Source organism: Ziziphus jujuba, chromosome 3 (assembly GCF_031755915.1).
Source record: "Ziziphus jujuba cultivar Dongzao chromosome 3, ASM3175591v1".
In the NCBI taxonomy this organism is placed as follows: Eukaryota; Viridiplantae; Streptophyta; class Magnoliopsida; order Rosales; family Rhamnaceae; genus Ziziphus; species Ziziphus jujuba.
The window spans coordinates 23,374,592-23,390,138 of NC_083381.1; the positions used below are offsets into that span (position 1 = coordinate 23,374,592).

General features: G+C 30.3%; 2 protein-coding genes across 2 annotated transcripts; both read right to left on the reverse strand.

The window, feature by feature from the left end:
- Positions 1-544: 544 nt before the first annotated feature.
- Positions 545-1,541, reverse strand: LOC107422968 (transcriptional regulator SUPERMAN). Its single transcript, XM_016032472.4, has one exon. The coding sequence runs from the start codon at positions 1,481-1,483 to the stop codon at positions 881-883; it is 603 nt and encodes a 200-aa protein (XP_015887958.3). The 5' UTR covers positions 1,484-1,541; the 3' UTR covers positions 545-880.
- Positions 1,542-12,646: 11,105 nt separating this feature from the next.
- LOC107422969 (transcriptional regulator SUPERMAN) lies at positions 12,647-14,088 on the reverse strand. The gene is made up of 2 exons (XM_016032473.4): positions 13,816-14,088; positions 12,647-13,654 (listed from the first exon to the last, which is right to left on the reverse strand). Exon 2 carries the CDS (start codon positions 13,621-13,623, stop codon positions 12,820-12,822), a length of 804 nt encoding a protein of 267 aa, XP_015887959.3. The 5' UTR covers positions 13,624-13,654; positions 13,816-14,088; the 3' UTR covers positions 12,647-12,819.
- Between the last annotated feature and the right edge of the window lie 1,459 nt (positions 14,089-15,547).

Genomic DNA, 15,547 nt, shown 5'->3' on the forward strand with positions numbered 1-15,547 from the left:
AGTGTAAATGAAATTTACCCATATACATAAACAATGAATTCAAATTACAACACAACAAAGTTGTTGACAATTTCTGTGCTAGCTCACCCTCATGCATACCTTCTACTTCCGGCATTATTCCATGTGTTATACATTTTATATGTAGCTAGCGTATAGTGCAAATATTAATAAAGTCGATCATATGTCAGTTAACTTTTCAAGCCGTGAAAAATTGCAAGGAGCAAGGTTAAAGAATGTAACTTTGCCAGTAAGTTTCTTCTTTGAAAGAAACGCTAAGAAGGCTAATTAAGTAGTAATTTCTGTACAATTAGATCATGAAGAATATTAGTTAGCATAAGCCCAAAAAAAGAAAAAGCAACACTAACAGTTTCTTCATAACAATATATAAGAGCTTTTCCAACTAGTTCTCTTCAATAATTAGTATAATTTGGGTATGCATTACTTAAAAAGAAGGAAGGAAAGACAGATATAAAAGCAAAACATGTACAAAACGAAATCCTATAAACGTATTATGTATTTCTTGAGTTAATAAGAGAGAGGGGAAAAAAAAAAAAAAAAAAAAAGAAAGATCAGAAGACAAGTTCCGCTCAGAGCTCATAAAATGGCATTGAAGGCCTTATAATTTTCCTAATATACTATAATAATAAAAGAAAAGGAGAATCTAACACTTAATTACCTCAAGAAGCTCTAAGTATTCGGCAGCCAATTCTTCTTCAATCAATTACAAACGGTCCTTCCTTTCTTTCTACTTCTTTAATCTAAATCCATAATATTTGATATTATGCTTAAGAGTCTCTTTCTCTCTGTACAATATGTATATATATATATATAGTTTTGATATGTATGGAACCCAAACAATATGAATAAGCCCAAATGTAAATCAATCATGGCCAAGTCGAAGCTCCAAATCAACTTCATCACCATTCCTCACACCCCTCCTCACTTCATTATCTTCCCAAATCGCCGAATCGATTCTCAAGCTCAAATTTGCACCCATAAGTTCTTCGTTCATCGTCAAAGCAGCAGCAGCAGCAGTCTGACTCGAGCTCGACCTCGAAGAACCGATAAAAGAATGACCTCCATCATCAATGGAATAATAAGAATTATTATAAGGAAAATTACTAGCACCAGCAGACCCAGATGACTCAAAATACATGTGAGGATAATAACTATTCCTGTTTGCCGACTCCATAGCCGGGTAGTACCTAGGTGCAGCCATGGATAATGATTGATCTTCACTATTAATCTGGCCGTGACTCGAAGTCGAAGAACCTGTTTGATGTTTTGCTTTATTAGCAGCAGCCCGATCTTTCCTATGGATGTTCATATGTCCTCCCAAAGCCTGTGCGTTCGTGAAGCCTCTCTTGCAAAATGTGCACTCGTAGCACCGTTTGAGGTCTTTGACTTGTTTTTCCGACCGATATTCGTTTTCTTCACTTGAAGTACTGTCGGAGCTTCCTTGTTGTTGTTTCCCTGAATCCATTAGTTGTCTTAATTGAGAGAGAGAGAGAGAGAGAGAGAGAGAGATGGAAGATGGTGATTTTTTTTTTTTTTTGTGTGTTTGTGTGTGTGTTTGGGGGGGGGGGGGAGTAATAGATGGAAGATGGAGAATATTTTGGGGGGGAGAGAGAGAGAGAGAGAGAGAGAGAAAGGGTAGGAGGAAAAAGTAGGGTTTTATGAAGAAAGCAGGAAAGGTATGAAGGGTGTGATGAGAAAGAGACAATTAAAAGACATTGGCAATCACATTGTGGGGTTTAGTGGATTTGTATATTAAAGAAGATTAGAAAGAGCCACAGTTTTGGCGTTTTATTATTTAGACTTTTTCATTTAGCCGGCTCTCTACTTGTTCCATCCATTCCATTTAGGCTTTATTTTATATATTTATATATAATATATACTATTTATATTTTTCAAACTCTCTTTCTCTCACTTTTGATTAATTTTGTTTGCTCTTTGTAGCTCGATTGTATGTAGGTTTCGCAAGAGGGATAACGCGTTTGTTACTTGTCAATATTTTTCTTTATATACCCATTCTATAAAATTATTGTATTTACTCTTTATAGGACTTTCTATATGTGCTTCATAATTTAGTTCATAATGAATTAGAGGGTATATTTATTTACTTATTGTACCAAGGTTTAGCTTAAATTCCATGTCACTCTACTTTTGGACTATAGATTTTCCTGTTCACATTCTTCTACTGATATGAATAAACTCAAATTTTCCCAAGTCGTATTCTGTCCTAGTTCATGAGAAACATTAATAAAGTAAATTTTTAGCTACTTGGTTTTCAAAATGTGAACATATCTCTCGAAAGTAAAAGGGATGAATTGGATGAATATATATATATATATATATATATATTTATGCAATGTATAACCGCGTTGATATGTAAGTTTTGAACCGAATTTCCTAAGTTCGGTATGTATGATGCAAGTTGAGATATTTAACGAATTAAAATGGTTCTTTGATTTGTATATGCATGATTATTATATCTATAGGTTTTGAGCAAATTCTCCCTTTTTCTTCCTTCATCTATGAAAGATATTGCTAAAACCTGATTAGTTAATTGATCAAAACCACCTTCATTAAATTACTAAACACCAATTACCGAATCCCAAAAAAAAAAAAAAAAAGGCGCTAAATAAATTAGTAATATACTAATATCTTTCTATATATACACACACACACACACACACACATAGGTCCTAGTAGTCTATGGTTGAAATTAAGATGATAGGAAGTACATAGAGAATTTGGGGGAGTAGTTCAAAAGGAATAAAATGATGGTAACCCATCTAGTTATTTAACACAAAAAGAGAAGTTTTTAAGAAATATCTACCATACCAAATGTCTGTTAGTGAAGTAGTAGTTATTAAATGAACTGCTTCTTTTTGGATCGAAGACGGCCATGGAAACGCGTTTCTGTTTGGATTTCAAAATTTTTTGTTCTTTGAAAGTACTTTTTTGCTTTGACCATGTCTCTTTTAAGATGATACCAGTGCTTACTATTGAAGACGGCTAACTATATAATTTTTGTGTTTCTGCTTAAGTTTATGTATAAAAACTTTATAAGAAAAATTATTAATTATACAATAATAATAATAATAATAATAATAAGTAGAAAGAAAAAGAAGAAGAAGAAGAAAACAACGTTGGACAAATGGATGAAGAAGGACGTCAATGTTTCAATGACAACAACGTGAGTGCTGTGCTAGTACTCCTGCTACTTTGTACATTCCCAATTCATTAATTAGTTTTCTTAATAAAAATAAATTTGTAGTTGTTTTTCACAAAAAATCTAATATGTTCACAATGTCTGTATCTTCCTGGAATCAGAATTCAAAACAACGGTAGGTCCAAATTATTGTTCAACAAGCCCTTGAAAATCAAAAGGACCGAATGCTCGCCCTTTTATGGGCCCACCTAGTAGTCTTTGCCAACTTATATACATATATACAGAGACAGAGGCCTGGTTAATTAATTAATTAATTAATTGTTTGTTCACCTCTAAAAATTGTTGAAATAAATCTCAACATCAGCTGACTTTTTATGAACGTGTTCACAATTTGGGTGAAGGGTAAAATCAATGATGAAATTGGTTTTTTTTTCTTTGACAAACTTTTTTTTTTTTTGGGACAAATCATCCTAACTTGTAAATGTTAAATGGGTTTAAATTTTTTTTTTTGATGAAAACTGTTAAATGGGTTTAATCTAATGTATGTATGGTTGTTTCACCTAATTGTTTAATTAAGGATAATGATAATCATCCATTCACCCTCGGACAAGAAAATTGGTCAAATTTTATTTAATACATACATATAGAACACTTCCTTTTATATATATGGAAAAATTTCTAATACTCCTGTTGTACTGAGCGGCGAGTCCTCCTCCAAAAAATCTTGCTACAAGTAAAGACAATTTGTCCATGTAAAAAAAAAGGCCTTTTAACAACTTTTGTTTAATGACGTGATATGCCAAAACTTCATAGCCAGCCATTTAAGAAAAGAGCAAGATTAAAATCAAATAATGCTTATGGATTTTGATATTTAAATTATTTTATTGGATTTTATTATTTTTATTTATTTCAATTGGAGAAGATTTTGAGTATCGGTTTCCTCGAAGGAAGACTCACCATCAAATTTGAGTATTGGGAAGCCATTAATTGAATTTTAAAGTACATCTTAGAAATCCAGTAACCTATATTTCTCTTCGTCTTCTTTAATTTTTTTCTTCTTTTTACTTCCAGTCTACGATTACTCCTCCACGCACCCTTTACTTTATTTGCTTAATTGGATGAACTATAAGAGAGTACTAGAAATTTTTCCATATATATATATGTATATAATCTTGGATACTATGGTCCTGTATAGGGTAATTGAACAATATTATTCTTGGTAAATATTGAGGTAATTAAACAATATGATAAGGTAGAATGGATTAATGGATCAACATCATGATCTGACACATCAGCATGATTGTAAGCTTCCTACAAAAACATAATTAAAAAAATAAAAAATAAAAAATTATCCAATTCTCTATTTTAACCTTTTATTTTTGCTGTCCAGTTTGCAAGATGACAAGTTAACAAGTGACTCTTTCAACATTCATATTTTTATTTTTTCTTTTTCTTTTTTTCAAATAAATTTTGTAAATATTAAAGTGACGTGATTATTAGAGTATGCTGACTGCTGACTAGGGCCGTCCAAGTTGTATGGTCAATTTTAGAAAAACTTTGAATTCCTATATGAGTTTGGTACAACCTGTATGACATTAAACTATTTTGGAGTGCACAAGATGCACCGTGCCAATTCAGTACATGGACTTTTATTAAGAAACATATTTTTTGATTATTTCTTCAAAAAAAATATTTATCATGATTAAAGCATAGAAGGCACCTTTATTCTCTCTTTCTCTTTATAGATATATATATATATATATATATATATAATTCTAATCAATCAAATAAGGATCGGTCAGTTATTTTGTTTCAGTTTGATTTTTTTATATTATATCATAATTTTATAAAATTAATATATCGTAATTGAATAATAATAATTATTATTATATATAATATAATATTATATATATATATATATATATATATATATATAAATATGTGTGTGTGTGTGTGTGTGTGTGTGTTTTTGTATGTAAAAGTGGGATTTTACAAGTTAGAGTTGATTTGGGCTTGTTTACTGAATGAGTCCAAACTCAGAACTGGACTACTGGTTAGTTTTTGGGCCTAATGAGTCTGGGCTCATATATGTAACGTTTTTATTTATTTATTTATTTTTTTGCTTTTTTACCTAATTGAAAAAAAAAATCATACAAACAGTGATCTCAAAAATTAATACAACCTCAATATAATTGTATTTTTCTCTTAAATATAGGTGGTCGGCCTTTGAAATTTCAGAGCGCTTGGATCTACAAAATTACGTGCATTTAGACCTCTAAAGTCCAACCTCTGAAACTAAATTGTCCCTAAAATTTGGTTAACTGGAGTATATACATAACCACTAAACTTTTTCCTTCTTCTTAACTGACATTCTACATAAAAAGACAAAAAAAAAAAAAAAACAAATTTCTTTGATTTAATAAGATGAAGATACAAGAATTGTTTTATTTTATTTGGCTTGGCAGTGTTGTAGAGGAGCATGTTTGATTTGAACCTAGGAAGGAGGACCATAGAGAAAATGATCATTTTGACTTGTGAGGATGAAAATTTATTCTCTAAAACGAGTACTGCAAAAATCCTCTTTTTGTACTTCAAAAAATTGGATTTCTTGACCAACTTGAATTGATTGCATATGTACCAAGATCAAAATGACAAGAATGCATCAGTTTCAATATTTTTGATGATGATCAAATAAATATTTTAAATAATATAAAATAGTAGAAGAAAAAATGATAAATCTTAATCACGGTGATGATGGGTCCCTCACCAATGAAAGATACCTTGCTATATATATATATATATATATATATTGACTGATAATAACTTTCTATCACCATTACACCGCATGGTGCATACAGAGTTCCATACTATGCCTAAAACCCTACCTTATCTTATAAGGCAAAAATTGATTTCCAAAATATACCTCACCTACATTCAAACACATCAAATTAGAAACAAAGCATATGCAAATCATAATCAAAGTGAGGTCAGAGTCCTTGTTGTTGAAAGCAATGCACAAGAAAAATGAGTGAATATGCGATTTTATGAAAACAAAGAGTAAACATAAAATACAAAAAAACAAAAACGAAAACAGGGAAGAGTGAATGGAAAAGTGGATTTTTATTGGTGTTTAGAGTGAGTAAAAAGATGTTGATGTGCGCCGACTGGGCTTCCTTTATGCCATGCCCTTCTCTTTCTCACTTTCACTAAAACAAACATTTTGGCAGCCTATTCTCTATCCTAATTGTCTCCCTTTCTTTCTCTCTACTTTCACATCCCACGTGTGGGGACCTCTTTGATTTACTTTCCACACCACACCACCAAGCTAGCTCTACATCTCTTTGCAACAATTTCAGACAATTAAGAATAAGCAACCTATAGTTATTCATCATCATCATATATATATATATATATATATATATATATATGTATGTATGTATAAAAAGAATTAGCAACCCAACCAATTAATTATAGAATTAAATTTAATTTATGACCCCTTAGTTAAAAGTTTTTCTATTTAGGTTTTTTTGATATAAAATCTTTTTATTTAAACTTTCAATTTTTATATTTAGCGCGACCAAAAAATAATCTAATATATAACTTGTTATGTTTTATTATGTTTAATTTTGTTTATTTTTTCTCTATTTCTGAAAAAATAGTATATCTTTTGTTTCTGAAAGAATAGCATATCCATTTGAAGCATGGAATATTCTCTTATATTTTTATTACTAATTATATATAAAAGGAGAAAAAAATAAACCCAAAATTAAATAGTAAATTAGTAATAACACACACACACACACACACAAACATATATATATATATATATATGCTATGATATAGCTTTTCTATCAATTTCCATTTAGTTCCATTTTAAATTAAATACCCTTAAATTCTTTTTGGTCACGACATGCATGATATAATGCATTTAGTGCTTAATTAGTTCCTATTCACCTAACTAGGCGACGAAATTATACATAATATGAACACCATATTATTTTGTATTCTTATGATTATCACATGCAACATAAATTTAATAATCTATAATTTTAAGTAATTATATACAACAACAAAATAAACATATATCGTATATACATATTTGATTATGAATAGTTTATGATATCACATCATACATGTATAACTTCCCATTATAGAACAACATCCTATAAATATGGTAGAAAATGAACACCTCTTTATCTTACCATTTCAACATAAATTGTCTAATATGTCCGAGTAGAATATTACTGATTTTAGTCGTATTGTCTTTTTTCATGAACCAAATATATAACAATTTTCGTTGAACCATTTTGGTTTAAGAGACAAAGATAATCAATTAGTAATTTACCATCTATTGGACGAGACTGTTGTTTTGCGGGAGTCTTAGTTAAAAAAAAAAAACACTACAAATATGTAATAAAGTTTTAAACGAAAAAACTGACCTTGTTCCTCTTATTCGAGTTGTTGCCTGTCACACACCATTTGATTGCATACATAAATCAAATAAAAAGGAAATTAAAATCAGAGTCTTTTTTTTTTTTTTTTAATAGTGAGAAGCTAAGTTAAAAAGGATCCAATATGTTTAGTTATTATTTATATAATTGAATACGACGTTGCGGCAAAAGAGACGCAATCTTTTCCCTGGTGAACAAAGTAACATAACTTAAATGGAGAAAAGAACGACAATTAACTTAAAACGAGGAAAAAAAAAACGACAAATAATTGGCAGACTGAAAAAAAAAATAACCTAGTCGGTTTTGACTATAAGTCTTTTGATTGTCTCTCCAGTTTCCCATACACAAATAATTGGCAGACAGCCATTCAGAGATCAATGTGTTTAATTCTAGATTTATTAAATTATATATGATCCGAGAATTTATATCAATATCTAATTTTAAAAAATAATAATACTAAAATAGTATTTGATATTAGAGACGTTTTTTTATGCTAAATCATTTTTCACTTTCAACACACTTTCTGTTTTATTTTGACAACAACCGATTAGCATAAAAATTACAGTTTTGCTAGACAATGTTGTTTGAATCCACTGCTTCAAATAAAAAAGGGAAATTCTTATCAACACCTAGTTAAGGGGTAGTTACTAATTCGTCTTTTGGTTTCATAGTTCCCGTCTTTGAAGGGTACATGCCACTTACATATCAATGGAGTAAAATTGACTTATGTTACATCAATGGCCTGAAACTTTGCCACGTAGGCAACATGTTGATATTACAACCATCCAAATTGAGGGATGGCCCACAACCTTGAAAACTGGTGTAGGTACCAGTGGAATAGGAAGTATAATATCATAAGGAGGCAAGGGCAAGGAATTGATTCTTTAGCATGGTTTTTGTACTGTAGGCAGATAATGAGGTTCACTTTGTCTTATCCAAATTCTTCAGTATTTACACAGTAGAGTTTGTATTTTGATCATGATGATATATCTAAGTACTTGAAATTGATTTCTGTCTCTCCCATGAGGATGAATATGAGCTTCTCAGTATATATATGACTACTCTATAACGTATCTTAACAACGGGAAGTTTGGATAGTACATATATTATTGTAACTCAGATGTGGGCACGTGCTCTTACTCTTCAATTTCCTCCTAGATTCACTTTTTATTATTGCACTGTTTGTTTCTGCTTTTATTTTTTATTTATTTTATTTATTTTTTTGGTTCTAGAGTAATGATTTGGAAAACTAATGAGAAAGAAAACATGTGACAAGGTCAAGATGTTTGGCATAAACAGCAAATAAGGAAGTTTTTTTTTTTTTTTTTTTAATGAATTTTAACAAAACATTTTTTTAGTTTCTCTGTTAAGTTGTACTTAACTAAAATACTACTATTCATGGAAGCTCTTATAAAAGAAAACTAAGTGTTTGCTGAATTTAACTAGTTATCACCGTTAATGATGAATAACTAGTTAGAATATGTTGAAATGATAAATATTATTAAAAATATTTAATTATGTGGATTTTTTAATTAAAATCTAATTTAAAAATGTAATTTTTTTTAAAGTATTTAATTAAATTCAACATAATATATGGGTGCAAGTAGTGCTCTATCACAATATGATAGCAAATAACATTTTTATTTATTTATTTTTTTTTTATAAAAGCATAACCACACATGCTCTTAGATACAACACTCCTTACTAGACGGAATTATATATTTTTGTATAGTGACTAACGTTCAAAATTATATATTTATACAAGGCATATTAAGCAGAGTTATTATCTACATTTTGTTGTACAATAAAATTGTATTAAATGTCCTAATGTACAAAAGTAATACTGGATGTTAATCAACTGTAATGATTACGCATTTCAATTTTTGGATGCCATTCATACCATGACTATTAATTACTGAGGTTTCTCTTTTTTTCTTTTTTCTTTTTTTGGGTCGGGAAGATTAAAAATTTACTATTGAGATGGATCCCTACATTTGACTAATCTTAGGTACAAAAAAATGTGAGCCATCTGATTAGATCATGAGGTGAGATTGACCATTTGTAATAGCTATCCAAACTCTATTTTCAAAGCGCTAATTCAGTTTTAAATACCTTTTTTCCATGCTTATTTAATATAGGTTTCCTTCTAGTATGGATTAAAATCATTTGGTTAATTATGCTATTTTTATAAATCCTTTAATTTGGTATTTTTGTTTATAAACAAAGTGTTGCTACTTATCTCCTTCAAATAAAGAGATAGCCAATGGATATGACCAAGCGGCAATAGATTATTTGACGTGGGTTCAAATGAGTATGGATATGTACCTTGTACTCATCTACCAAACCAAGGACGAGATAATTTCTCATGATGTTCATTTTTCTCCCCTACTAAACAAACAAATAAATTTTCCTTTTTCTTTTATTGTTTTCATTTTTATGCTTTAGTTCTATCACATCAACAACATTACATAATTACCGTATATATTATATCAAATTAATCACCCTCTCCTTAGGTTAATTAAACTTTAAAGCTCACCTACCCATTTATGAAGCATAAATTAGAGACAATTAAACATATATAAACCGCTGGTAGTTAATTAATTAATTAATGATTTTGAGGATCATGATGATTTCGATGTGGGATTTTTATTTTGGGTTTGATTTTGAATGCAAGGGACAGTTAATGGGTTATATTGGGGAAAGAGTTGGGAGTTGTCTGAGCAGGGTGGAAGTGACAAAAACATTTCGTTCCAAATAAGGAAATGCCATCATACCATTTGACACCCAGACATTGTCGGGAACATGCAAACCGTCAGATTTTGGGAAAATGCATCCAAATATCATTGACATGGAAACCTTTGCCCTACTTATCATAATCTCCAAACACACTCATCAATGATACATATATTCCACCCAACATTTATTCCCAATGTAACTTCTTTGTTTTATTGCTCCCTCTTTAATTTTTTTACCCCTCCCCTCCCCCAACATTTATTCCCATTTTTCTTTAAATTGAAGTTACTAACAATCAAGTGGTTACTGTAAATGTGTAAATATATAATTCCATCAATGTTTTATTATTATTATTATTTTTATCTTGGTCCGTGCAAGAATAGTTAAGTAGTAAAACTACTATTTTTTCAGTACCATTCATAACTCTGAATTTGTTTCAATTCAAAATTGAAAAAAAGAAATGGATAATCGTTGTTTGCAAGTTTCGCAGTAAGAAATTACTTAATGTTAGCGAGTGTTCTCTTATTCTTGGTAAATTTAAAACATTGAAATCTCAATCATCATCTTCAATCTACTTATATGTTTTGAATAGGTGAGAAAGTAAATGCCATTCATTAGGTCTGAATTAAAGAGTACTGTTGAAGTGTTATAGGCGGCAACAATCTTTAACAAAGATTAATTAGTAATGATTTCCTTAAATATATTGGTCGATGGTTCAAATTAACAAGAAAATCAATGAATCAGGGTTTTATGCCCATATGAAAGAAGTCTTGGATTAAAAAAATAATAATAAAACGTAATCAAGCAAAAAGCCACTAATATGTCTCAAGTTTTGATAGTTTTATTTATTTATTTTGAATCTAGTATCTGAAAGTTATCATCAATGATCATTATCAATTAAGTTGTTATAGAGGGAATTCATAATTGTATTTGTTAATTCTTTGATACTACTAGTTGTATTTAGTTAATTAATTATACTGAAAGGTAGAAAATGTAAGGGCAGGCGCGAAGTTCATTGATTTTTTTGGTGGTCTTATATATTAAAAATTAATCTGTATTTAGAATTGATGTGCTGCAATGCATTTTCAACCGCTCAAAATATAAAAGAAGAGCATTTTTTGGACATCGAAAAGACATATCAAATGGTTAGTCTTAGCAAATATTATTCATTGATAATATAATTTTATAAAAGAAGAGAGAAAAAATGAAAAAAGAAACAAAGCTGTATAACTCAATTGTGAAGTCTCTGGCACAGTTTGAGTTGAAAACATCCTTAATAATTTGAATTGGATACAATTTGTCCATATTCTATTTATATGAAATAGTGTATATATCTATGAAAATGACTAAGATGATTGACTATTTGACTGGCCTTTGACTTATATGCGCGTATCTCTCCCGAATCCCTTTCAACATACAAAAGGGATAGATAGGAAGGATAACCCTATATATATTGTGTGAGTGTATAAATCTATGCGTATAGTCCATTTTATTTACTTAAAAATACTTTTTTTTTTTTCCCTCTATTATTTGGTTTTATGTGGTGTTGTCTGACATAGTACTCCTAGCAAACCCCTATAGCTAGATACACCACACAGCTTGCAAGTGATGACCTAAGTGGGACAAGACTATGTACTGTGTTTGTTCATCCTCTTTCTCTCTTCCTCGTTTTAAGTTCGTCAATACAAAAAACTAAAAATTTAAAAATAAAAACCCTTCACCAAGAGCAATCTAACATGTATGTTTCTAGCAAATAGTTAAGAATATTTTTAGTTAGTAGAATAATCACCAAGAAACTCCCCCCTGTATACTGATATGTAATCATTTTATTTTGCTTCTACAATTAAACCAACATTTAATTTTATGTTGTTAAGTTACAGTTAACCTAACAAGTTCAAACATATCAACAACAATTAATTACCAACTACAAAAACACCATAAGAAATTAAATTTAAAAGGCAGGCACGCATTCTTGGATGATGCAGGATATAATTCTCTCTCTTTCTCTCTAGCTCAATTATATAAGTGGTAGGATAGATCATATATATGTATGAATTATAACTCATATTATAATATATGTGTATATATATATATATATAGATCATGAATCATGGGTCACAGAATGAAAAATGACAAACAATTATTTACTAAATTTGATAAAAGGCCAAGCTTTTCTCTTGGGAATGAGAGAACAAAATGGGGTTCAAAATGTTAATCACTTAAATCTTAAAATGATGACATAAATTAATAAAACCTAATATAAAATCAGTTGCCAAATATAGTGGAAAATAAAAATAAATAGTTGGTTAATTATAAGCATCTCTAACACATCTCTATCCTTCTCATAAGTTGATTTTTTTTTTTTTTTTTTTAAGGATTTAAGAAAACTCTAAAACTCAACTAGTAAATTAATGCCTTTTTTTTTTTGTTTTTTTTTTCCCTCCTTTCTAGTTTTACCTAGGAGTATCCCAATCGAAGTTCCAAGTCTATGTCCTCCTTTGCATCACCAACCATACCAATTCCCAAGTCCAATCTAACAGTCTTCTCAGCCTTCTTCAAATGCTTCTTGCAAACTTCTTTTTTGGCAAAATTACCAACGTCTCCTCCAACACTACCATGAAAAAGTCTTTCAGATCTTTCATTCTTCAATATTTTTGCCGAATCAGGGACTTTGGTGCTCAAAGGATGATGATGATGATCAAGTAAAGCACCATGATCTAAAGCAGTAGTCCATTTTTCAGCCGAAGATAAAGACGGCGGTGGTGAAGATAAAGAAGAAAGAGGTGGAGAAATCAGAGAAGATAGTGAGCTAGTAAATGGTACAAATGGCAGCCTAGTTGAAGAAGCAGAAGAAAATGAGGATGATGAGGAAGCAAAATTAGGGTTAGGGTTAGGTTTGAGGTTAAGGTTAAGAAATGTTGTGTACTGACCCTGATGATCATTTGGTGAAGATTGTCTAAGCCTTGCTCTATCTTTCCTGTGAACATTCATGTGACCACCCAAAGCTTGAGCAGATCTGAATTCCCTTTTGCAGAAGCTACAAGTATAGGATCTTGGAGGCCATGAGAACCCATTCATATAATCTTCTTCATAGCTTTGGTGGTGATTATTATCACATGATGAGTTCCATGATGAATGATCTCTAGCAGCTTTGTTGCTTTGATTATTACTCATCATGGTTTTTGAATCTCTAATGGCTTTAGTAACAATACCATGATCTTTCAAGCTGTTGTTCATCACACTATTATTCTTCCTCTCCATATATGCTTCCTTTTTGCCTTTCAGTCAAAACCTAGCAACATCAAAAATCAAATATTTGTATAAAAGAAATGATTAAAAGAAAAGAAAAAAGAAAAAGAAAAAAGAACCCATGTTTGAAAAGCTTGGAATAAGCAGAAAGATATAGAAGAAAAAAGTTAAAGAACCAAGTACTGCTTGAGGTGAGTGACTGACCTGATGAGCAAAATCTGTGATGATAGATTGTTTGGCTTTTGAGTATGAGAGAGAGGAGAGAGAGAGTTTTGGGGCCTTGGTAAGCGAGACAGAGATTGAGAAAGAGAGAAAAAAGAGAGAGAAAAGTAGTGATTAAAGTTGCAGTAAAAAAATCCCATTGGAATGGTGTTCTTGAAAAATGTCCCATATGTTGTTTTTTGTTTGGTCACCACATTCTATAAGTAGAACCTCGGCCTGCCAGGGTTATACCAAATCTAGCACCCATCTACTGGATGTTCTTTTAGTTCTCTTTAAATTTATACCAAGTTTTTTATATAAGGTTTGTGTAAATACTTCGTCAGAATCCAAACAAGGCCTTCAGATATTTGATTGGATGGGTTTGACCTATGTGAGCTTGACCATGGTTTTCTTTAGAAGATGATTGGTTCTCTAGAAAATTAAAAAGATTAAAAAAAAAAAATGATTTTCATGCCAGTCAGAAAATTTTGAGATTTTCCCTCAATGCTCACACCAAACAATGAGAAATTGGGAATACGAGCTTTTCATATTTGTAAAATAAAAATAATAATAAAAAAGTACACCAAATTTATGTTACATTGGACCCACAAAGTCCTGTTGATAAGCAACCTAATTATTAGTTGAATACAGTCTCTCCAGGCTAAGTTCATTCTGATGTACTGTACAACTGAATTAAATGCTTTTGCCAGTTGATGATTCAGTAATTTTTTGTTTTTTGTTTTTTTTTTTTTTTCCCCCTCTTGGGATTGAATGAGTCAAATTTTTCTTTTTTCCTGATCCAAATTAACACGCATGAAATGATTTTGTTTCCTGTGTAGAATCAAAGAAATTCTCACTTTGTTCATTACTCATTAATAGAGCTATGTACTAGATGTATCACTTCTGCTGGTAATTTTTGCATACAGTAATTAATATTTCATATCCAGTACTATACTGTCTTGTGAAATGAAATCATTTCATGCTAGCTGTTTGTTTCTTGCGAGAATTATGATGAAGAAGAGAATGAACCAATTTTTTTTGTTGTGATTGGGCATTGGTATAAGGAAATATATTTATATATATATATATATATACATATATATAGTGAAATACTGCATGTCGTTTCATTATTTTCTTTTTTTATCGTTTTCATGTTATTCGTTTCACTCGGAATTTTTTAATGCATGATTCCCATTTTTAAAATAGACCATCCGGAATATGAAACACACCCCTTAGTAACTAAAAAGAATTTGAGGTAATCTATGATTGTGTCATTTTTCAACTAAGGGTATATTTTCTTTTTCCTTTTTTTAAAATCAACGATGAAAATTTAAATAATTAATTAATTTATTTGGTATAAGGAAACAAAAACGAGTTTATCCTACTGGGTTTGTGTAATTTGGTCAAATTATTAATTTATTTATTTAGCAATTAATTAACTCATTTTACATGTCCCAAAACTAGAGTTATAATTACAACTTTTTCTTTAATTTTCCCAAGAAAACTGAACCTTTCTAGAGCAAGGGAAATACTTGATGCATTTGCTTAAAATTGAAAATTTTGATCCTGGATTTATTTTCTTAGTATCTTTCACTGCCAAAAGGGCTATATGTTTATGGTAGATTTGCTTTGAAATGGTGGTACTCAAAGCTTGCTTTTGTTCCCAGAAGCATTGATTTACACACTGCCAGAGAATTAAGAGGAAGTAGAATCTGAAATATGCGTTTCCAAAATG